Raw genomic sequence first — 26,253 nt, 5'->3', positions numbered from 1 at the left:
TAGTAGATATAATCAAAGACGATCTGACCACAATGACACAGGCACAAACAGGACTTCTGAACAAATACATAATAGGAATTATACTAAATTTAAACAAAGGGGAACTATGGAAGGTAATGTGAGAAGTGGAAATATACAAGAGTTCCTGAAGGTAATTTCTGTTACTTTGTGAGTTCTGAGAGCTTTTCCAACACTTTGACAGGCATAAATCACATGTCTAACCACAAATCCTTTATTCGCAGCATATTCCGCGATTGCAGGTACTACAATTCCCTGCTTTCCGAGCCGGCAGGAAGTTGTAGTTCACTTAACAGCGCCTAGGAACTAAGTTTTACACATTTGTTACCTAGGACTGGATGGTAAAGGTCTATTTGTCATCCGGGTTCTTCCCATTGTCGGAAGTGGCTCAGTTTCCCGGCCTTAATTTTAGTGGGTATTTGGGCTGTCAGCCGCTGGGCGGCCGGTCAGCGAGGCGCTCTAGGCCTAGGATTTTTCGTCTCTATGACCATAGGGGGCGGTCCCCCGCGTCTTGCGCCAGGCATGCAAAGGGGGCGCGCGTCAGTTCCGCGCGGGGCTGTCTGGCAACCATGGCTTCCCCAAGAGGTGAGGCTGATGGGCACCGGGAGGGGAGAATGGGCACGGCTACAGTTCAGAGCCCATGGGGGGGCGTTGGCGGACGAGCATCAGCGCTTGTCAGCACCTGTCGGGCCGCTGAACGACCTGTGCGCCCAGGTGGCTCCGGGGCAAGGCTAGGGCGTCGGATTTCAGGTTTCTCTTGAGCCGCTCCGTGGCTTGAGTATACTCAGCCGCCTGTCAGGGCAGCGCGCGGCAACCAGCCTCCTACTGCAGCTGCCCTCCCGGTGACAGACTTCGTGCTGTCTGGTTCGGCGGTCCGAGACCGTGCCTGGCTCGAAGAGCTGGTTGTGGGTGGGGACTGAATTCAGACAGGCCCAGGCTGCGGTGGAGCAGAGAGGTACCCGGGCGCAGGTCTGGAGCTGGTCCTGCATGAGGCAGGACAGTTCTATGCCCGGGCCGGCGTCGCCGTGACTGCAGTCTCTTCTGCAGCTTCTGTTCTACTGATGCTTAGAGACTTAAAGGCATGCTCAAGCTAGGACCTGAACTTAACCCCGGTGACTCAACTTTCACCTAAACGATAGGTTTATAAGGTGAACTGTAATACCAGGAGTGTATGCACTCATTAGAACAACCAAGCATCTGAGCTCAAGAGGACAGCATTTGCCCAGGGATAGTTAGGAAGGCTGGAGGGGATGGGAAGGAAGGAGAAGGGAAGGGAGGAGGTGGGAAGAATGCTGTTACAGTGTGAACATTTTGTGGCATACAGTGAATACCATAAAACAGAATGTGTATAGATTGTTCAATGGAAAACCAGTTTGCTCTGTAAACTTTCAGCCAAATCACAATTAAAAAAAATAAAATTAATGAAAAACTATGCTCCAGGTGCTGAGCCCAAGCGGAGGCTGGTTTAGTAGCAGCCACTAAAAACATCATTGGAGGATTAAAACAGCACTGACACCATAATGAGATGGAGAAAGCCAACCTTAACAGAATTCCTCCCAAAAGTAATGCTTGTGGTTAGAAGGAGCATTGGTATTTTGGGTAGGAGGTGAGATCCATCCTTCTTCCACAAATATTGACACGTTTGGGTAATAATATCTAGTGACTAATTGCCATTTAAGGAGGAGTAGTCTGATTCGTCTGAAACACTTTTGTTTTGCTAACTAGGGTATGTAAATTGGGACCAGAACTGAAGGAGTTGGGCGATACTCTGATTCTTTCTCTACCCTTCCCCCATAGGAGACTTGCTTTCACCTCTTAATAAATGTTGAACAAATATTTGAAGACTATCCTGTTACATGGTTGTGGAATTATTTTCCTGCTTGGGGAGTCCACATTTATTCAGGCCTTGCCCATGGGTGTTGTCTGTAGTTGCATATGCTTCGTTTATGTATTCTCCCATTTAAGGTAACTAATCTTCAGAGTCTTTTTTGTGGCAGTACAGGAAGTAAAGGGATTAAAAGTAGTATTTTGAAAACTAAGATAAAATAAGGACAGGAAGATAATGAGAATCAAAAACCTGAAGATTACAGAAGTCAAATCATTATTTGAAATAATTGCCACAATTTACAGATCTAGGCTTAATGCCAGTAAATATTTGTGTTACAAGTCTTGTATCTCCACTAGAAAAGAATAATAGAAAATTGTAGTTTCAGTAGTTTGGTATTCACAAAAGATTTATCTGAGGCTCCTGAATTTCTGAGTTCTCAGGTCTTAAAAATAATGTCACCCATAAAATATAGTAAAATATAACTGAAAAGTAAGTTCATACCTCAAATGCACCTATAAATATAGAACAAGGGTGATTTAATAAGCTATTAATTTATTTTTGCACACTTATTAAAAGATGTAAATAACAGAACAGATTTGATCAATTCACAGAAACTTCCATGTTTTAGTTTATTCCAAACTTATATTTTTTAGTTAAGAACTATTGATTTTTAGGCCATTTCATTTCTGTCACTGTCATTAGCAGTTGGCTTTCTTTGGGGGGCCATTTTCCACATAGAAACAATATGTGTGGGGACTAATGGGAACTCTGTGAGAAGTGGAAGACTGATGGTTAAGAGGTTGCTGCCAGTTGAATTGTGGGTTAGCTCTGTAGTCACTTGGGTATGATTTAAATTCTCAGCAAAATTTAATGTGATTAAATGTCATGGACTTTATGATATTAAACTTAAAAATTTTAAATTGCTAATAATTGAAATCTTATACTGGATAATTTATGAATGGTGTTGAAGAAATATTTTGATCTAATGTTAAACTGAAGTGATAGAAAATCATGCTTAAAAACATTTTTCGAAAATTCCTTTAATATACTTCTAAAATTATGTTCCATGCCAAAGCCCTATATGTTTTGCAAGTATCTAAAATGTATTTGATCAGTCTTCCACTTAGATCAGTAGTTATTTTCAAGAATACGATACATATTCTTATATAATCATGCAAATATTTTCAGAGCTGATGACAAAATAATGTTATGGATCAGAGTATATTTGTAGACAATAAATATTTGGTTTAGAGTTTAAACATTCACTATGTTGTTTTTGGAGGGAGCTCTGGTAGCATAGTGGCTAAGACACTTGCTTGCTAACCAGACGGCTGGGGTTCAAACCCACTAGCCACTCCTCGGAAGGAAGGTTGGGCAATCCTACTTCCGTAGTGATACTGCCTCGGAAACCCAAGGAGGGGTCACTATGAGTCGGGTTTGACTCGACGGCACATAACAACAACAACATGTTTTTGGAATCAAGAGCCTATATAAAAGCTAAAATAAAGTAGTTTTTAGTTTGGTAGCCCTAACTTTTCCTATTTATGAAAGTGATGATAATCTAAGACATAGATTGGCAAACTTTTTCAGTAAAGGGCCAGATTGATCTCTGTCACAACTACTCAACTCTGGTGTTGTAGGGTGAAAGAAGCCATACACAATATGGAAATGAATGAGCTTATCTATGTTCCAGTACAACTTTATTTATGGACATTGAAATTTAAATTTCATGTAATCTCCAGATGTCAGAAATTGTTATATATTTTGTTAGCCATTTAAAAATGTAAAACCATCCTGAACTTATAGGTCATATGAAAACAAATGATAAGAGCTATAGTTTGCTCACTGCTGATTCAGAAGATTGGAAATGCTTTCTCCTCGCCTAGTAATTAAAGGTTATCGCTGTTTATTTTTGAAGTCATATATTTATCCCTAGTGTAGGAAAGTTTAGAACAAAGGAAATATTGTGATCTCCTTCACTTCTTTTATACAAACTTTTTTTTTTTTTTTAAACATAAGCAGATCTTTTGGAAAGAAAGTTTAGGCAGATAATAAACTTTAGCTCTTTTGTGCTACCTTACTACTTTCTAGTTAAGACTTGATTCAGTTTTCCAGATTTGCCTGTGATTTACAAATTATTTTAACTCATTTCTAATTCCCGTGGAAAATATTTATATAGAAGAAAGAATCTATTTTCTTGTACATTTCTACTTTGTATATGTAAAGATAATTTGTTTGAAACTTTCATTTTTGTTACCCTATGTTTTTAAATTGTGGTTAGGCTCAAAGCAGGGAACAAAAGTGTACTTAGCACATAATGTAGGTAGGTACAGTAGCAGCCCGGAGTCACCCTTTGTCCCTTTGAATTCTTAACCTGAGGCTGCTAAAGTATGGTTCATTGGCCATATCTGATTCATTCCCTGTTTTTGCATGGCCTGAGAGCTAACAATGGGTTTTATTGATGAACATTTGCAATTGATTTGATGATGGAATGCTAACTTTGAGCCCCAATTAAGGGAAATATTAACACCCCCCTCCCCAAGTTCTGTTCTTGTTAGTTGACATGGAGTTGACTGTTACTCATGGCAACCTTATGTATAATAGGATGAAACGTTGCCCAGTCCTGTGCCATCTTCATGATCATTGTGTTCTTCTCATTAGTAGACCTGTTTTACAAAGCATTGTACTCAATTATTACTACATTTTGAATTTTGTCAAAGAATTTGTGAGAATTTGTTTTCTTTCTTGTTCCACGAGTACGTATATAATAGCCTCAGTTTTTCCTCGTTGCCTGGGACGTCTAAAAATATTTACTAAAGAAAAAAGTTTGACAATCCCTGTTTAATCTGAGACTGAAGATTTGGATGGAGGTTAAGGAGAGCTGCAGGATGAGAGGTGGGAGGTGAGTAAAGAAAGAGTTTGAGCTTTGGATGATGGCAGTATTAGAGACGGACTGAGCTCAAGGAAGCACAAGGAAGGGCAGGAGGAGGACCTTGTACCTAGCCACAGTGCTTGTGATTTTACTGAAGGTGTTTGATCAGAAGACATCAAGGGCTTGAGATGATCTTGGTGCCTGAGTGATGGCTGCGGCTCAGATATATTTGCAGGCAGTTCTTAAATTATTTGTAAGTTGTATATTTTCTGTATTTCAAGTTTGATAGAGCTTCGTTCTTAATATTCTTGTTTGTGCTTTGAAATATTTCTCTGCATAATTTAGTGAAATGAGAAGCTAGATGGAATTTGTTTTTTATCATGGTAAATTTCTATATTAAGTTCACTTTTATCACTCAGTTACTCCTTTTGTTTTCTTTCTGCTGTCTTTACATTTAGAATCTGTTACTGTAGTTGTTTTCATGCTTTGCTCCGATGAATTTGTTATTACAATGTTATCTAAAACATGAGCCTGTGGCACAACAGTTAAGCTCTCAGCTGCTAACCAAAAGGTTGAACCCACCCAGTGACTTTGCAGAAGAAATACTTGGCAATTTGCTCCCATAAAGATTAAAGTTTAGAAAACCCCATGGGGCAGTTCTACTCTGTCAGGTTGGTTGCCGTGAGTCTAAATCGACTCCACGGCAGCTAACAACAACCGAGGGTTAGTATATCATATGATCTTGTAATTGACACACTCCCTGGGAACAAAATCAATCTCTAACTGAAGTTAATATTTAAAATCAGCTGTGTTTTGTGTATGTGTGTTTGTTATGTTCATGGAATTGGAAAATATTGTTTTGAAATAAATTTTTAAACGTTATTGATTTATATAAGTATTTTGTACTTGAAATTGGAAAGTATTTGGGCTATAATGATTAACTTTTATATACATAATATTCTCTACTCAATAATGTTTCTGTTGCACCTATTTTCCAGAGAATGTCAGTTTGTTATTCAAGTTATACTGCTTGATAGTGATGACCCTGGTGGCTGCAGCTTACACCATAGCTTTAAGATACACAAGGACATCAGACAAAGAACTCTACTTTTCCACCACAGCCGTGTGCATTACAGAAGTTATAAAGTTATTGCTAAGTGTGGGAATTTTAGCTAAGTAAGTATAAATAACCTTTTAGTGTGTGAAATTATTTTTTTCCCACTTAGGTATTTTTTTTTTTTAATTAGGAAATTCAAGCTACCTCTCTTTATATGTTGATTGCTCTAGAGTAATGTTTGTTTTCTTGGGCAATTTCACCTTCCCTCATCCATAAGATATTTCTGGTTAATCATAACTGGGAGGATGCTATTGGCATCTAATGGGTAGACGCCAAGGATGTTGCTAAACATCCTATAATGCACAAGATATTATGCACAAAGAATTATCCAGTCTAAAATATCGGTAGTGTTCAGGTTAAAGAACCCTGCTTTGTAGAAGGGTTGAGAAAACTATGGGCCTTGAACCAAATCCAGCTTGGTGTCTGGTTTTGTTGCGACAAAGACCATGTGACCAAAGAGCTGAAAATATTTATTACTTGGTCCTTACAGATAAAAATTTGCTGACATTTAAGAGAGGTAAAGAATAATGATAGTTAGCACTTCTTGTGTGCTTCCTGTGTTAGGTGCTATATAATGTGCTAAGTGCTTTTCGTGAATTATCTCATTTAATCTTTGTACATTTTTGAGGTAAGTACTATAATTATCCCCATTTTATCAATACAGTGTCTGAGGTTCCTCAGGTTCGCATTGTTGATATTTGGCAGCTCTGAGCTTTGAATCAGTAACATCAGATCAGAATCTTTTTAGTTAAGGATTCAGTATAAGATCACTTTGAAGTGAGATAGACCTATTTTTATTTCTAGACTTACTGGAATTATGACTATGCATACATTTCTTAACCTCTCTAAGCCTTAGTTTCTTCTTTTGTTTTTTCATTGGAGATAATAATGTAGAGTTGTGAGAATGAAATAAAATCCTATAGGTTGGTTACTTAGCATGGTGGTTGGCACACAGTAAACCCTTACTAAATGGTTGTGGTGGTAGTGGTAGTTCTTATTGTTAGGTGCCATTGAGTCAGCTCTGACTCATACTGACCTTATGTACAACAGAACGAAACACTGCCTGGTCCTGCACCAGCCTCACAATCCTTACTATACCTGAGTCCATTGTTGTAGCCACTGTGTCAATCCATCTCTTTGAGGGCCTTCTCCTTTTTCGCTGACCCTCCACTTCACCAAGCATGATATCCTTCTCCAGGGAATGGTCCTTTCTGACACCATGACCAAAGTAGGTCAGACAAAGTCTGGCCATTCCTGCTTCCAAGGAGCATTCTGGCTGCCCTTCCTCCAGGACAGATTTGTTCATTCTTCTGTAGTCCATGGTATTTTCAATATTCTTCGCCACTACAACTCAAAAGCATCAACTCTTTTTCAGTCTTCCTTATTCATTGTCCAGCTTTCACATGCATATGAGCTATTGAAAATACCATGGCTTGGGTTAGGCATACTTTAGTCTTCAAGGAGACATCTTTGTTCTTCAGCACTTTAAAGAGGTCTTTTGCAACGGATTTGCCCAGTGCAATACGTCGTCTGATTTTTTAACTGCTGCTTCCATGGGTTTTGATTGTGGAACCAAGTAATAAGAAATTTTTGACAATATCGATCATCTCTCCATCTATTGTGGTGCTGCTTATTGGTCCAGTTGTGAGCATTTTCGTTTTCTTTATATTGAGGTATAATCCATACTGTAGACTGTAGTCTTTAATCTTCATCAGTAAGTGCTTTAAACCATGTTCACTTCCAGCAAGCAAGACTGTGTCATCTGCATATTACAGGTTGTTAATGAGTCTTCCTCCAGTCCTGATGCCTCATTCTTCTTCATATAATCCAGCTTCTTGGATTATTTGCTTAGCATACAGATAGAATAGGTATGGTGAAAGGATACAATCCTGACACATTCCCTTCCTGATTTTAAACCATGCAGTAGCCCCTTGTTCTGTTCAAATGATAGCCTCCTGGTCTGTGTACAGGTTCCTCATGAGCACAATTAAGTGTTCTAGAATTACCATTTTTCTCAATGCTGTCCATAATTTGTTATGATCCACACAGTGGAATGCTTTTGCATAGTCAGTAAGACACAAGTAAACATCTTTCTGGTATTCTTTGCTTTCAGCTAAGACCCATCTGACATCAGCAGTGATATCCCTTATTCCATGTCCACATCCCTTATTCTTCTGAATCTAGCTTGCATTTCTAGAAGTTCCCTGTCAATATATTCCTGCAACCATTTTTGAAGTACCTTCAGCAAAATTTTACTTGCATGTGATATTAATGATATTGTTTGATAATGTCCACATTCTGTACAGGATCACCTTTCTTTGGAATGGGCATAGATATGGATCTCTTCCATTCAGTTGGCTAGGTAGATGTCTTCCAAACTTCTTGGTATTGACAAGTGGGTGCCTCCAGTGAGGCATCTGTTTGTTGAAACATCTTAATGAGTATAACATCAATTCTTGGAGCCTTGTTTTTCACCAATTCCTTCAGTCCAGCTGTGACTTTTTCTTTCAATACTAATAGTTCTTGATCATAGGCCACCTCCTGAAATGTATAAATGTTGACCAGTTCTTTTTGGTACAGTGACTCTGTGTATTCCTTCCATCTTCTTTTGATGTTTCCTGTAGAATATTTTGCCCACAGAATCTTTCAATATTGCATCTTGAGGCTTGAATTTTTTCTTCAGTTCTTACATTTTGAGAAATGCCAAGTGTGTTCTTCCCTTTTGATTTTCTAACTCCAGGGCTTTGCACATTTCATTATAATATTGACTTTATCTTCTTGAGGTGCTCTTTGAAATCTTCTGTTCATCTTTTTTATCTTATCATTTCTTCATTTGCTTCAGCTACTGTCCATTCAAGAGCAAATTTCAGAGTCTCGTCTGACATCTGTTTTGTTCTTTTCTTCCTTTCCTGTAATTTTAATGACCTATTGCTTTCTTCATGTATAATATTCTTGATATTATACCACACCTCATCTGGTTTTTGGTCATTGGTATTCCATGCATGAAATCTGTTCTTCAAATGGTCTCTAAATTCAGGTGAGTATAATCAGGGTCATATTTTGGCTCTCATGGACTTGTTTTAATTGTCTTTAGCTTCAGCCTGAACTTGTGTATGAGCAATTGATGGTCTTTTCCACAGTTGGCTCTTGTTTTGGGTACAGTTACTGAGCTTCTCCATCACCTCTTTCCACAGATATAATTGCTCTGACTCTGGAGAGGTCCATGTGCATAGCCACCATTTATATTGTCAAAAAAAAGGTATTTGTAATGAATAAGTTGTTGGTCTTGCATGAGTCTGTCATGTGATCTCTGGCATCATTTCTATCATCAAGGCCATATTTTCTTTATTTCCAACTGTTGCATTGCCATCACCAGTAATAATCAATACATCTTGATTGCATGTTTGGTCAATTTCAAACTGCAGAAGTTGGTAAAAATCTTTAGTTTCCTCATCTTTGGCTTTGGTGGTTGGTGCATAAATAGTTACATCTGGTCTTCTTTCTAGGTGGATATTACTTTATCACTGACAACATTGTACTTCATGATAGATCTTGCAACATTTATTGTGACAATGAATGCCATGCCATTCCGTTTCAATTTGTCATTCCTGGCATAATAGATCATATGGTTATCTGATTCATAATGGCCAAAACGAGTCCATTTCAACTCACTAATGCCTAGGATATCCATCTTTATGTATTCCATTTCATTTTTAACAACTTCTAATTTTCCTAGATTCATACTTTGTGCATTCTGTGTTCCCATTTTTAATGGCTATTTGCCCGTTTCTTCCCATTTTGAGTCATGCCACATCAGCCAACAGAGAGGTACTGAAAGCTTTACTCCATCCATGTCATTAAAGTCAACTCCACTTTGAGGAGGCAGCTCTTCCCAGTCATATTTTGAGTGCCTTCCAACCTGAATGGTTCATCTTCCGGCACTATATCAGACAGTGTTTCAGGGCTATTCATAAAGTTTTCACTGGGCAATATTTTGAGAAGTGGATGGTCCTTTCCTTCTTCTGAGTCTGTCTTAGTCTGGAAGCTCCATTGAAACTTGTCCACCATGGGTGACCCTGCTGGCATTTGAAATACCAGTGGCATAGTCTCTAGCCTCATAGCAACATGCAAGCCACCACAGTATGACAAACTGACAGATGAGTGGTGGTGGTAGCTGTAGTATTTATATACAGATAAGGGGTTTCATTTGATCAAATTCAGTTTTTTTTTGGTTCTAAAAATGAGAACTAGATCTGGAATTGATAGTTTTCTTGTAGTATTTAGTGTCTGAAAATTATCTTTTTTCAGCAGGGAACTGACAAATACTTTCTTAATTATTAAAATGTGTGCAGGTGGGAGCTACTGGCTTTTAGATACAGCTGAAGTACTGCTTCAGGAGCTCCTAGCAGAACACCGGTAAGCACTGACTGCTGCAGAGCAACTTGCAGTGCTTGGAGCTTGCTGTCTGTAGGTTTTCAACATCTGTATTACCATGCTAGACATAAATACAGCTAATAATATGTCATATCTGATGCATGCTAGATGAGTGGTATGAAGCAACTGGAGGATGAATGAAGACTAGCCTACTTGGGGAAGGATTTATGAGATAAGGATGGGTCTAAGTCCCATGGGCAAGTGAGAATTTATAAGCTTTTAGGTTGTGTTTTAGTGAGAATGGGGAAGCAATGAGTAGATTCGTAGGTAGAAACAGAAAAATTACATTTAAACACCTTTTTTTTCCTCAATTATGATTTGGGTGAAAGTTTACAGAGCAAATTCACTTTCCATACAGCAGCTCCCATATACTTTGTCTCATGACATTGACTACAATTTCCCACAATGCAACAGCTCCCTTCCCACTTCCTCCCCATAGTTACCTCTTCCTTGTGTCCTTCCCTCCATGCACTCCTGTCCCCTGAGCCGTCTCCCTGTATATACACAGCCCTTCTATTCTTCCATGAAGGATCTCTCCAAGGAGTGTATCTACCTGATATAAATGTTCAGCTCACACATCTTTTGTTTGACTGAAAGCCACAGGGTTCAATTCCAGACCTAAAGGGCAGCTAGGGGCCATAATCTCAGTGGTTCCATCAGGCTCTATCAGACCAGCAAAGCAAACTTGGTCCCTTTTTTTTTTTCAGATGATTTTGAGTTTTGTTCCACATTGTTCTCCCACTCTATCCAGAATCTCCTACATAGATCCCCCTCCTAGGGCTTGACAGTGGTAACCGGGCACCATCTAGTTCTTCTGGTCTCATAGTTGTATGGGCTGAGGGTTGCATGGTGTACCAGTTGCTTGGACTAATTGTTTCCATGAATCTTTGGTTTTCTTCATTCTTCTTTGCTTTGGATGAGGAGAGACCCATTGTTGCATCTCGATGGCCGCTTCCAAGCTTTTAAGATCCCAGTCGCTACTCACCAAAGTAGGATGTGGAACAATGTTTTGTGTAGTATGTTATGCCAGTTGAGCTTGATGTTCCCTGTGACTATGGTCCTGAGCCCACAGGTCCAATACTCAGTCCCTCTGGGTAGCTGGCTGTGCCCAAGAAGTGATTACAACCACCTTGTCCCTTGTCAGCTCTTCTATATACCTGGGAATTCTTATAGAACATACCAATACACTTGTAGAAACATTGTCTGCCAACCCTATACATGGTCTTGGGAACACTTCCCCCTGCATAGACATACCTAATCATTCTGCCTGTCCACCCATCTATCCACCCATATATCCACGCATTTAAACACTTTTTAATTTATTTTAAAAATACTGAACGAGTGACTTCTATTTGACAGCTATTATACTGTGTACTGGATAGGTAGGAGCTCTGGTGGCGTAGTGCCTAAGGCATTTGACTGCTAAACAGAAGGCTGGCGGTTCAAACCTACCAGCCACTCCTCAGAAGAAAAGTTGGGCAGTCTACTTCTGTAGTGATATTTGCCTTGGAAACCGAAGGAGGAGTCACTATGAGTTAGATCCGACTCAATGGCAGTGAGTTTGGTTTTTGGTTTTGGATATATGAGTATGAATGCAATAGATATGGACTGTGCTTGTTTGGAACTTAGGTTAGTGGAACAGACAGAAAATATATCAGTAAACATGCACATGATTACAAATAACCTTCTGAATAAGAATATTCTAAAACTGTTTTGGTGAGGAGAAAAGAGAAGAAAAATGACATGGGGCCATATGGTGGAAAACTTTAATATATTTGAGTTAAAGTTGATCTTGTAGGTAAGTAACTTATTATCTGGCAGGTAGGCTAAAATCTCTGACCTCTCACATATTTTTACTTAATGAATTTCAGTTTTCTGGAAATTTTACTTTAATTATGGAATTTTTCCTTCTGGATGATGTCAGGTACCTTTAAAAGGCATTGCAGAAGTAATGTCCTTATGTTTAAATTCCAGAACAACATCCATATAACAACCTGGAAATTAATAAATTAATAAAATCTTAAAGCTTAGCTTCTTTAAAAAAATCTCTATGTATCTATCTATCTGTCTATCTATCTATCTATATTTGTTGTTGTTGCTATGTGCCATTGAGTTGGATCCAACTCATAGCGACCCCTCCTTGGGTTTCTAAGGTGGTACCACTACGGAAGTAGATTGCCCAACCTTCATATATGTATATATGTGTATATATATATGAATTGGAAGAACAGGCATGGGGGGACACATTTCCTCTCTTTGTTCCTCTTTTTCCAAAGGGGCAAAACATTATAACTTGGGAATTAAATAGAACTGTTAAAGCATGTATGAAATTTTAAACTGTAAGGTCAAGTCATGCTTCAGTGTGATCTGTGACTATTAAGAATTTTTAAAAATCAATTTGGCAGCAAAAAGCAGTGAGGCCTTTGGTATAACTCAGTAGTTGGGCTGGTGTTCTACTAAGCCACCTATGCAGACTTTATCTTGGTGCTTCTTTGGCTTTACATTACTTTATGTACAATATTTCTTATTCTTCCTCAGTTACTTAGTGGTATAGGTATAGTCATTTGTAGTTTGTTTCTTGGAACCTTTTTTGAAAATTACATCAAAATTAAAATACAAAAATTTCTAAAAATTCACCAGTCAATAATGGTGTCAGAATAACAATATGTGGAAAAACTAAATACTGTAATTCATCATCATCATCGTCATCTATAATAATTGCTCTGTCACCAGCATAATGTAGATCTTGCTTTTGGGTGAACACTTACCAATGTTCATTTTGCAAGCACTTTGTGAACATGACCAAAGCCAATAAGGACAAAGTAAAGAATTATGACATACAGAATTTTGGTGGTTGGTATTTGACATTGTATAACCAATGGCTGTTGAGAAGACTCCAGATTTACTGGATTCACTGAGACAGGTGGAATCCCCAAGACTGTTGCCTGAAATATTCTTTCAGCCTTGAACCAAACTATCCCTTTAGGTCACCTTTTAGCTAAATAACTTTTTTAGCCCTTAAAAGTAATGACTATCACCCTTGAATACTGTGCTTTTTTTTTTTTTTTTTAATAAAACAAAACATCTATATGAGACCAAATGGTCAACAGTTACTCTAAAACATGGATGAGAAGGTTGAGGGGCTAGGAGACTAGATTGATGGGAATGGAACTAGAATGGAAATAATGAGAATGCTCATACTCCACAAAGAATGTGTGTCCCTGAGTAATATGTATAGAAATTGTTGAGCAGGAAACTGGTTTGATGTGTACACTTTCACTGAAAATACAATAAAATCTTATTATTTTTAATAAAACACACATAAAGAGTTTTAGGTGGAAAAAGCATTGGAAAAAAATTCAAAAAATTTGTTTGAAACCCAAATTTTACAGTGAATACTAATTTTTATGGAGAAATACATTGGTAAATTCTTATGTGCTTATTTGAAACACACTGGTAGAAAATACCTGATATTCAAAATAGGAAAAATATTTCACTTCTTGGAACAAACATTTTACTTTTAAGAGGGCATCTGTGAAAAGTGTTAAAATTTTTGGAATTATAAAAAAGTAAAAGATAAAGGGAAATTATTTAAATTTATGGGGTCACAGATTCAAAGGGAATAAATTTGAAAATGAAATGTTATAGGACATGATAATTACTTTTTCAGCTTATTCAACAATGTGTGATGAGATGATTGATAATGAAACTAAACCACCCCTGTCAGTTTGGGAGAGGCTGCTAACTGAGAGGTGGGCTCTCGAACCCACTGGCAGCTCCATGGGAGAAAAGACCTCAGTTTAAGGAGCTCAGGTAGCGTAGTGTCTAAGGCATTTGACTACTAACCAGAAGGTTGGTAGTTCAAACCCACCAGCTGCTCTGCAAAGGAAGACTAGGCAGTCTACTTCTGTAGAGATTTACTGCCTCAGAAACCCAAAGGAGGTCGCTATGAGTTGGAATTGACTGGATGGCAGTGTGTTTGCTTGTTTGTTTAATCTCTTCTTGTAAAGATTACAGTGTTAGAAACGCTGTGGGGCAATTCTACTCTGTTCTGTAGACTTGCTATAAGTTGGTATTGACTTGACAACACACAGAAGCAACAATCAGTTTGGGAAAGATTCCTAGTGAAAATGTTGAAAGTTAGTTCTGGATGTTGAAAGGACAACTGGGATTTAATACTTCATCTGAAGCAGTTTGGAATTAGATGAATACAAAGTTAAGGGTTGCAGCAAATGAAAGCGCCTAGAATGTTCTCTTTTAAACTCAGTGGTATGAAGCTTGTAAAGAAGTAAAAGATTTTTCGGATATTCTAATGGTGTCATTTCTTTGTACACTTATTAAAATTGGTATTTTTTAAAAAATAAATGGAGTAATGGCAAATTAAAAAAAAAAAAAACAAAACAAAAACCTCACTGCCATCGAGTCAAATCCAACTCATAGCGACCCCTCCTTGGGTTTCCGAGGTGGTATCACTACAGAAGTAGGTTGCCCAATCTTCCTTCCAAGGAGTGGCTGGTGGATTTGAACTGCCAGCCTTCTGGTTAGCAGTCAAATGCCTTAGGCACTACGCCATAGGATGTGAAAAAAAAGGTTGGATGTCAACATGTCGCTGTGATGAAGAAACTTCTAAATAGCAGAAAATATTTATTACTTGAAAATTTTATGAGGTGATTTACTATGCACAAAAACTTGATTTTGTATTTTCGAATTTATATTTGCTTGAATATTCTTTATTACACAATGATGAAATAATTCTTTTGAGCTAAAAAAATGAAATTAGACTTTTCTTTGTTTTCAAAGTGGAAGCAATACTTTATTTTGTATCATCTGAGAGAAAGTATAACAATTTCAGAATATTGTAGGAGAATGTGGAATAACTATATCAGAAATAACAGGAAGTTTAGAACTTGAAGAGCCTTCTTTTCAGAGAAAAAATTTAAAAAAATTGACAATGAAAAATAGTTTGTTTTTCCATACTCAGGAAAATAGTGTAAAGTTAATGTAAAAAATTAGATAATATGGTAGTAAATGTAGAGTTGAATTTTTTTTATGCATAATGACCTCAGAAAAACTCATATTAAAGAAAAAACAAAAAAAACCAAACAAACAAAAAACCCCCAACTATTCAATAAAATAAAACTTCCAGACCCATGTTTTAAATGAAAGGCTAGTTTTTTGGGGGGCGTGGTATGTGGGTCAGGCTTTGAGTTGTAACAGGTTTTTATAGTTAGGGAATCTTACGTGGACAGAGCCCCAAATGACAACATAGGTCAAATGATTGAGACCCCATTCTCTTTGGTTCTTTCTCTTCCCTTTTCTCTATCTCAGAGTAGGAGGAGCGTTTGCATACACGGGGCAGGGAGTGTCCCAATATTCACTGTGTTTGAATGGCAAAACCTTTGTAGACTGAAGCATATAGCTGGTTTGCTTAAACACTGGAATACCACAGTTTACTTTTAATCCTCCCCTCCTTTTTTTTTCTTTGCTTTCCTTATTTATAGTAGTTTAAGAAGAATGAACGAAAAAATGATCAATGCAATTAACTTGAATTTTTTTCTGTCTGGTGTGTTTAGGCTATTTAACATCCTAGAATAAACATAGACTTGCTTCCATGAAAGTACCTGATATATATTAGGGTGAAGTCCCTAAGGCACTTGACTGCTCACCAGAAGGCTGGCTGTTCAAACCCACCAGCCACTCCTCGGAAGGAAGTTTGGACAATCTATTTCTGTAGTGATAATGCCTCAGAAACCCAAGGAGGGGTTGCTATAAGTCGACAGCGAGTTTGATTTGTGGTTAAAAAGATTAAGGATTTCATTTTCATTTCTTTAGGAAAACAGTAAAATCAATTCCTTTTAGGGTGCGATTAAAGAACAGAAGGCAGAGAAATGCATATAGTGGTGTGGTCTCCAAGAAAACTGCAATACATATGAAGAAACCACTTAAATATTATTATTTGTGTAAGTTAATGTTGCCCTAATAAAGCCAAAGAATAATGCTCTATTTGGGGGCTGTGGTGAAAAATGTGTGTTCGCAAACCTCACGAGCAGATACATATCTAACTTCTTTTCTTTGGAAAGCATGTCACTGCACGCTGCAAAACACCAGCTGTTAATCACTGTCAAACCGGGTTATGTAAAGTGCCAAGCATCTGCCTCTGAGATTGCAGCAACTAAATTTGCTGCCTTCAGACATTCAGGATTGTTGCTATTGGGAGTGGCAGGCTGCCAGAGAATGATGGTATTAAGGAAACATCCTGTTATGCCCCCACTTAGAAACAGGTGAGGCAAACATGCAGGTAAATACACCTAATTTTCATTTCATTCATGTACCTCCTTTTTAGCTGCAGGTATTTCCATTACTGTGATGGGAAATTTTAGGCTGACGTTTTAATTTGCTAAAGGGATTGAGAAAGTAGTTGGCAATGTTGGGATAGAGGACAGTTCCTTGATTTTTAATTTTCAAATGATGAGCCTTTCAGAACAATGAAATGAGCAGTTTTTGATTAGCCAGGACAAAGATAAGCATTTTAGTGACATTGTTTTGCATTTCAGTAACTTGCAATAATTTTAGTTTTCCTTTTTTAAAACTTTTATTTCCAAATGTTAACAATTCACCATGTATGTTTGATTATATTTTATGTATGCATTTGTGTGTATGTGTGTAATTTTTTTCTGAACAGTTAGAGTTAAGTTGTAGACCACATACCTTTTTGTCCCTAAGCTTTTCAGTGCGTATTTCCTGAAAACAAGGAATTCTCATACATAATCAAAATAAAATGATTAAAATCAAGACATTGATAGGACTCAATAGTGCTGTTATCTAATTTACAAACCTTAGATAAATATTTCCAGTTGTCCCACTAATGTCCTTTATAATAATGTCGTTTTTTCCCTGGACTGAGAGATCCAGTTCAGGTTCACACTTGATATTTAGCTGTTACATCTCTAGCTTTCATCTAGAACTCTTCTTCTTTTTTTTTTTTTTAATGTCCTTGACATTTTTGAAAAGCAAAGGCCATTTATTTTGTAGAGTATCTCTCTACTTTTTCTCTATTTTATAGAGTGTCTTTTTATTTGATGTTATCTTACGATTAGATTTAATTTGTTTTTTTTCCTGGGATACCACAGAAATGATATGTTCTCAGTGGATTATATGATGAGGCACATAATGTCTATTTGATCCATTACTGGTGATTCAACTTTGATGTCTTGATTTAAAGTAGTGTCTGCTCTGTTTTTCCATGTAAATTTACTATTTTCATCTTTTTTAATTAATAAGTATCTTGTGGAGAGATACTTTGAAACTAAATAAAGATACTGTTTCTTATCACACTTTTATTCACTAATGTTATCCTTTATTGACGTGTCTTGTCTGAAACAGTTATTGCTATGGTGGTTGCCAATTATAATTTCCTAATTCCATCATTCCCTGTGTCTGCCCACTGCTGTCGAGTCAATTCTGACTCAGGAGTCTATAGGACAGAACTGCCCCATAGATTTTCTAAGGCTGTAAATCTTTACAGAAGCAGACTGCCACATTTTCCTCTTGTGAAACAGCTGGTGGGTTCAAACCGCGGACTGTCTTCATTAACAGTGAATGCTTTAACCACTATGCCACCAGACTCCTATCATTCCCTACACATTTACTAATTGATGTACTCTAAGGAACTTTCCTTTCTCATTCAATTTATTTGTTTCAGAATGGACTCATGAGTTTTTATTTTATTGTATGGGTTATAGCCTATTATTATTATTTGATCCTCAAATTGTCCTAGATCTGGAGAGTGGGATGACCTGTTTTTTGTTTTTAATATTTTTATTAGTCTTAAGAGCAGTTTCTTACCTTTTAGTATAGCAGGATATTCTAGGCTACCTTGTATTTTTTCCTGCCTCAATTCTGAAATCACATTTTTCTAAGGAGCCCTTGTTTCTTTTAGTGAAGAATGGCATTTACAAACCAAAAACTATGACCTAAATGTGAACATTTCTACCGGAGTATCACTGCTTCCAGGCCCCCTCAACCAACAGAGCTAGCAAACATACGTATATGTATGCACGCATAACCATCTATATCCATTTCAGCACGTGTATGTGTGTGCGTGTATGTACAGCAAGTTAAACTTTGATTGATATCTGCAATTCTGATCAAACACAATAGCATTTATCCTAGCCCCTCCTTTTCCATACTATTTCCCTTCTCTGGTAGTGACAAACCTAACTCCCATTATCTTTAAAATATTTTATTTGTCCAGTCTTAGAATCATTAGGAACTTTGGTAGCATAGTGCCCAAGGCTCTTGACTGCTAACCAGAAGGCCGGTGGTTCAAACCCACCAGCCACTCCTCAGAAGGAAGGTTGGGCAATCTACTTCCGTAGTGGTACTGCCTCAGAAACCCAAGGAGGGGTCGCTATGAGTTGGGTCCAACTTGACAGCACACAACAACAACAACAACAACAGAATCATTAGTGACCCCTTTGAGTTTCTGAGCTGATAAATCTTTACAGAAGTAGATTGCCCATTCTTCCTTCCACCAAGTGGCTGGTGGGTTTGAACCACCAACCTTCTGGTTAGCAGTCATATGCCTTAGGTACTACGCCACCAGAGCTCCTTCCAAACCCACCAGCCACTCCACAGAAGTAAGCCTGGGCAGTCTACTTCCGTAGAGATTATCGCCTTGTAGACCCAAAGGAGGTAGCTATAAGTCAGACTTGATGTCAGTGAGTTTGGTTTGGTTTGGTTTTGGAATCCTAGAATACATAATAGTTTTAGAATTTCTAACATAAACAACTGAAAAAAATAAACCTACCAATTAAAGCTCAGTAGCATAGCACCTAAGGCACTTGACTGCTAACCAGAAGGCTGGCGGTTCAAACCCACCAGCCACTCCTCGGAAGGAAGGTTGGGCAATCCTACTTCCGTAGTGATACTGCCTCGGAAACCCAAGGAGGGGTCGCTATGAGTCGGGCCGACTCGACGGCACTTAACAACAACAACAACAACTTGCTGTCTTTAGCTTTAAAGCATATAGTAAAAAATGTTGTGCTTTGGAATAACCAGTCAGGTTGGTTCTTTCTCCTTCAGTGTAATTTTGCTATTCATGTGAAATACTGTCAGGTTTTTTGTTTGTATTCACTTTTGGGTCCCTTCCATATCCTTACTGATTTAACTTATAATTTTCAGTAAATTTTAGAAAGTGAAATTAAACTTATAATTTCAAATTAAAGTTAAGTTAGAATTGAAGAAAAAAAGGACGTGGGGAGGAATTAATGAGTGGCTATTTTACTTTGATAAATAAGGTTTTTGTAGTCTAATTGGTGAATTTTAGTTATGTGCTGGGCACTGTGTACATATACACCATATACACTGTGTTTCATTTACTTTTTTTTCCAGTTAAATATTTTACCTTAGTGTTCATTCCATGTCAGTACAGAAAAATATGTCTCATTCTTTTTTTAGAGCTGCATGGTATTTCATTGTATTGATGTATATACACCAATCTCTACTGATGGACATGTGGGTGTTTCCATTCTTCTGATACTGAAAAACAAAGATCTGATCTTTGTACATACATCTTTGGCACATGTATGATTAATTTATCAGATCACTTTTAAAGTGAAAAGGAAATTACTAGATCCTGCTTTTGAGGAGGGAGACAGGTTAGTAGTTTGAAGTTATAAAAGCTGTATTTGAATATTTTGGTCTTTAAATGTTTAAATTATAAGTTAGCTTCTAAGCTGTAATTTTAAGTATACAACAGTGTAACATCTAAAAATATATTTTTATAACTAGTTACTACTACTATTCACATGAAAATTGCTTGTTAGCTGTATGCTTTACTAAACTCTGTCACAGATGTAAAAATTGATAATTTAGATTTATAACTGTCATTGATAGTATGAAGAGAAGGAAATGAAAACACTTTCACATTGGCTTAAAGTCAACTTTTTATTGTTTGCTGTTCACCACAGTCTATAAACACTAAATAAACCTAGCAGGATGTGTAAATTTAAATGTACATATACCTTGGGCATATTTAGTAATAAACCAAATGTATCTTATGCTTATCCTTATAAGACTGGAGAAAATTCTTTTACTATTTAATAGTATTAATGTAGAATAATTAATATCATCACATAATTATGTTATAGTTTATTTAGCCCTATTTTATTTCTCCTGCTTGTTTGACATTTTTAACACCTCTTTGTATGCATGTTATAGAGCTCTGGTAATGCAGTAATTAAGGCATTCAGTTGCTAACCAAAAGGTCGGTGGTTCAAACTTACCAGCCTCTCTGTGGGAGGAAAATGAGGGAGTCTACTTCCATGAAGATTTATAGCCTTGGAAACCCTGTGGAGCACTTCTGCTCTGTCATATAGTGTTGCTATGAGTCGGAATGGTCTCTATGGCGGTGGGTTTGGCTTGGTACCCGTGCTAGAAGGAGTTCAGGGTCATGGAGAGGAAAAATCCACATACTTGATGTGATGGGCATTTTTGTCTTCATATTTACTTCCTTATTGGTTTTTATACCTAGCTCCCAAAGTTCATATGAGTCAATTATACTTAACTTTGTAGATGATAAGAAATTTGTAAACAAGATTTAAATTTCTTAAGCTCACAAGTAACTTTCGCCGTGTTCCATTTTGCACAGTGCCTTGGTAACCTAGCCAAGGATTTTGTGCCTCCTGGTAGTTCTCGTCAGATCAGGAGCTGGAAGAATAAGGCCTACTTTGACCATACATAGATCAGAAAGAATTGGTTTCAGCCTGTTGATAGGAAATTTAGGGGTGGGGAGGCAGCAAGTGGAATCTCTCTGCAATCAACATAGAGCTCCAGAGTTTCTTCAGGTAACAAAAGGTTGCACATAGACCCTTTATCAGTGACAAAAGTCTAATTGTTCAAATAAGTAACTTAGTGGGAAAGAAGACCATTATCTAAAAATAAATGTTATGTGTGTTTTTTGATTATACATGCGCTTGCTCTTTCTAGCAACATTATTTACATAATTAAATTTACTTGTTTTTAACAAAAGGTGCTCATAAAGGTGCTTGTGATTTGATTTCTAAGAATATATCAGGTCAGGAAAACAGAAGAAAAAAATAGCCTTTTGGTTTTCATGTGTCTCTTTTATAGTATATTCAAGGTTGTAGTATATTTAGAATTGTTAGTTTATATTTGTCTTCTCAATAGTAACACAAAAGGACTGATGATTACTAGTGTTTCCTAGAAGATAAGTAGCTCTTGTTACTTTCTTTTTTAACTTTAGTGAGTAAAGCTAAATAAATGCTTAAAGAACTGTATTCTTAATAAATAAGCTAAATTAACCAGGAATTAATCTGATTAGCCCTGAACCATTATTTACCTGTTCTTTAAAACTTTCTAAGTGGTTAGATTCCCACTTATTCTTTTTTCTTACGTCTCCTAAATATCCTCATTCTACTTCCTGATGTTTCTTAAGCCTTCTTAAGCCTTCACTCTCTTTTACTAGTTCTTTTAGCATACTCTGTTAATTTTTGCAATTTATTAAAAAATAACTTACTATGATTATATAATATTGCTATAATTTTAAGGTATGACAGTGAAACTTGAACTTCTCAGTAGTTAGCATTCTGATCTATTTTGGCTTCTCTAATATCTGCATTAGAGAAGGAACCAGAAAAGGATACATAAACCTTCCTGGCAGTGAAGAAACAGCTTGTGCATCCAACAAAAAGCATCTAGTCAGAAGAGCCAAAGACTTGAAGGTTAATCCTCACACATGGTGCTTTACTGGTTTGCACTTCTAAGGGTGGGGGAGGTGGTAAAATGGCATTGTCTGTTGATGGGAATTAGGGAAAGGATAAATAACCACTATCCTGTAGCCTTTGAAGGTTCAGTTTGAGGAAATTTATGTGAGAGGTAAATGGATGTGGGATGAGGTGGCATGTGGGAACTGGGTAGAGATGAACAGGTACCTCTCAGTAGCTCCTTATGGTGCCACTCTAAAGTACATAAAATCAGCTTTCTAGAAGGACATTAAAAGTTATTGTACAGTGAAAGCAGCATCCCATACTTCATACAGTATGTAAGATTATTATATGATGCTTATTAATGATAATTATGGTAATAAAATGTTTAATTATGTTTTCCAATACATCACGTTGTTCAGATAGTTCATTGGCTTGGACCCCTGTGTTTCTCCTTATTTTAATCTTTCTACTTTTTTCTTTAATTTCATAAGTGAGGGAAAAATGTTAAAAAATTCTTTATACTTTGTTTAAGATGTGAGAAAAGTATTTAAAACATCTTAGACTTGTTTTTTTAAAAAAAGAGTCAGCTTTAAAGGGCCAGTCTTAAGATACTTGGAAAACTCTGCTCTCTAGAATTTCTCCATAGAGTGATTTTTTGGTATTCTTTCCCCTCTTCTGATACAGTGTGTAGTCCCCCACCAGACTGTGTTCATTACTTTTCAGCATGTAGGTTTACCATTGTGATGTGGAGGTTGTTGAATTTGGCAACAGAGGAAGATTTGTAAATGTGAAGAATGTCTTTTGTTTCTGTGGCCCAGACCACATTTACTGTCTGTCTTAAGCCCTTTCTTCGATGCTGGAATGTTCTACAGAGAATAGATATGCACAGGTAGTCAATTTGACATTATGGACTTTTTGTTCTCAGAACTTAGGTAATTAGTTTTGAAGTATTGAATATGAAAAATTCAGTTCACAACTGTTGATTATGTTTACCAAAAATACAGAAGCTCATTGTGATTATCATAAATACTGAGTTGAAATAGAGCTACCTCACCAACAAAATACCAGGGTCCTTTTAAGGAGAAACTTCAGTTTAAACCCCTTTGACAAAGCTTTCTTTTTGTATTAATGCTTTTTATAAAACATTGTTTTATTTTTATGTTCAGGAAATAAATAAGCTGATTTACAACAGGAGCCAGGTTAGCTAGTTCCTTTCCTGAACAAAAATAAGAATAGTTAAGAGCATGTGTAATCAGTATGCTGTCAAACAGCAAATTTTATGTACGTTATCAAACAGCAACTTTTATGTACATTATAATTTACTTTCGTTGGTGTTAATTATTCAGATTTCCTGCAAAATTTTATGTAAATGATTTGCTCTCCTATAATTCATAAGCACTGAATTTATTTACAGATGATATTGATCTGAATCTCTCCATTCCTAAATCAAGTGATTTCCATAAATATTTAAGGGATTTTCCTTTCCTTTCTTTTTTTTGGCAGTTTAAATCCATTGCAGTTAAAACGCAAAACAAAACTTTAGAAATGAATATGCTACCCAATTAGTTAAAAAATAATCAGGGTGAACTTGATGTAATGGTGGTTAAAGTGGCAGGGGATTAAATTAATTTCTTATAGGTAATATCAGCAATTCTGATTTTCTGTTATCTCATTATTATTATCTCCTGAAGCTTTGACCAGAGCTTGGCATTGTGGGCATACTTTCCCAAATAAGACTTATATTTCTTTTATGAGGATGTATTGTTATGTTTCTTTTAATGAATCTAAAATTAGTTGGAAATTATTAAAACAATTAAGTTTGCTAAATTGCATCAGTGGACTTAACACAATATAGCTATCCTATGTGTGAGGGAATCTACCAAGAGAATGCTCTTTAATTCTCTTCTTCACTACCCTCTCCTCCCCACCACTTTTGTTTTCAAAGAGAAACTGGTAGTCTGGGTAGATTCAAGACATCTTTAAGAGAAAATGTCTTAGGAAGCCCCAAGGAACTGATGAAGTTAAGTGTGCCATCATTAGTGTACGCTGTTCAGAACAACATGGCTTTCCTAGCTCTGAGCAATCTGGATGCTGCAGTGTACCAGGTAAGTGGAGTTGTTGATAATGCAACACACAGAATCTTAAAAACTCTTTTTATGGTGAACAACTTTTTATTAAACCTTTATAAAATTATCAAGAATTTTTTTCTAATAAATCTATAAATATAGGTGTGTGTGTATGTGTGTGTATACACACACACATACACACACAAATGTAGATTATGTGCTAGAGACTGTTATTAGCTGAATCCATTAATTCACTGCTTTACCTCTAGGTGACCTACCAGTTGAAGATTCCCTGTACTGCTTTATGTACTGTTTTAATGTTAAACCGGACACTTAGCAAATTACAGTGGGTTTCAGTTTTTATGCTATGTGGAGGAGTCACACTTGTACAGTGGAAACCAGCCCAAGCTACAAAAGTTGTGGTAAGAAACAAAATGTATACTCTAAGAATAGGAAAATTCCTTAAGTCTAATATACTTCAAATGGTCACATAAATGAATGCAATATGTTTACATTTCTTTCATTTAAAATGGTCTTTGCCTTATAATAGATAGGCTTTTTGTACCTTCTTAGTATAATGTTGTTTATTATTAAGGATAATAACAGTTACTGGTTTTCTGTTTCTTAGAGAGGACTATGCATAAACTATGTTAGAAAGTACCTTAAACATAATGCAGTTGAACCCCTTCAAAAGTGAAGTTCAAAGAGGCAAAGTAACTTATTCAAGGTTATATATATAATTAATAGCTAACCTATGACTGAAATTCTGCTAACTTCCATACAGTATATGTATTGAGAACACCGAGGCCTCTTTTAGACATCTTCTCAGAAACACTGGGCAAGATACAGGTTTTCTTCAGCAAGTTTTCATATTCTCCCTCAACTCACAACATTTCTTATTCTTTTGCACATACTCACTGTCATGATTGTTGTTTTGGTTCTCCAGTACTGCTCTAACAGAAATACCCAAGTGGGTGGCTTTAACAAACTTTTATTTTAAAAAATAAAAGGGATTTATTCTCTTACAGTTTTGGAGGCTAGAAGTCTATGTTGTTGGAGTCTATTGGCTAGGATTTTGTTGAAGATTTTTGCATCTTTTCATGACGCATATTGTTTTTTTCCAAAAACAACTAGGCAGTAAAGCTCTAGTGAATGACCTGAAGATCATGGGCTTCTCTCTGCAACCACATTCTCTTCAATTTTTAGCAAATAAGGGAGCATGTTCTCTTAGGAGTATAAGGCAGCTGGGAATATATGGACAGCTTCTGAAAGTGGGAAGTCAATTCCTTTTTAGGTAGTTACCAGAAGGGGGAAATGGTGTGTTCCCCTTCCCTCTGAAAATGAGTTTTAAGTTAATAATTTATTGTTTTCAGATGATACATAACATGTTCATATTCTTGGTGACATTTCAAAACTGAAGAAATATGCACTACACATTTAACTCAGTTGTAGACTTTTAGAGAAATAATTTGCTTAGGAAGTATTGCAGTATTTAAAATAGGAGTTTTAAGTAACACTTCATAGTACAGAAAAGATACTGGCTCCACCTCATATAGATAATATGTGTGAAAAGTTAGTAAGCTAACGCAGGTATAGTGCAGCATATCCTATTTTCGGGCCATTCTAGAAAGTTCTTATTTTAAACAGAATGTAGCTTTCCATATTTGCCTCTTGTTCTTTGTTCATGTCACAATTACTCAATCACTATTAGCTTCAAATAATGATTCTTTGAATATTTGAGGACAACTATTAACATCCTTACGTTCCAAGTCTTTTTCCTCCCTTAAAACAACCGTAATATTTCTTTCTATAATACGGTTTCTAGGTCGAGACCTCCCGATCCTCACCTCCTGCCCCACACCTTTCCTTTACCATATTTTTCTCTTCCAGATGCACTCATGCTTGTTACACATCCTTTTAAATAAAAAGAAAAAGAAAAAATTATTTTTTACAGAGAAATTGGAAACCAGATTTGGGTAATCCTATTTTCCTACCATCTAACAGTGCGTTTCTAGCCCAAGAAACACTCTCTTTTCTTACAGAACGAAATATGCTTTTAAAAGCCTTCTTCAATGTTTTAAAGTACCTTTTTTTTTTTTTTTTTTTAGGATTTGGGTGAAGATTTACAGAGTAAATTCACTTTTCATACAGCAGTTCACATATACTTTGTCTCATGTCATTGACCAAAA

At 36.6% G+C, this 26,253-nt stretch overlaps 1 protein-coding gene across 1 annotated transcript in view; it reads left to right on the top strand.

Moving 5' to 3' along the window:
• Window positions 1–587: 587 nt before the first annotated feature.
• SLC35A1 (solute carrier family 35 member A1) overlaps window positions 588–26,253 on the top strand; it is a 49,325-nt gene continuing 23,659 nt past the window's right edge. Inside the window, exons 1-4 of the mRNA XM_007950995.2 lie at window positions 588–603; window positions 5,717–5,894; window positions 23,944–24,103; window positions 24,334–24,486. Of these exons, the coding sequence (XP_007949186.1) occupies window positions 588–603; window positions 5,717–5,894; window positions 23,944–24,103; window positions 24,334–24,486 (507 nt within the window). The remainder of the gene's footprint in view (window positions 604–5,716; window positions 5,895–23,943; window positions 24,104–24,333; window positions 24,487–26,253) is intronic.

The sequence above is a fragment of the Orycteropus afer genome, unplaced genomic scaffold (genome assembly GCF_000298275.1).
Source record: "Orycteropus afer afer isolate SDZICR_OR568_19922 unplaced genomic scaffold, OryAfe1.0 scaffold00011, whole genome shotgun sequence".
NCBI classification, from domain to species: Eukaryota; Metazoa; Chordata; class Mammalia; order Tubulidentata; family Orycteropodidae; genus Orycteropus; species Orycteropus afer.
The sequence above is the reverse complement of the archived record's forward strand: the minus strand, read 5'-3'. Positions and strand labels throughout refer to the sequence as shown.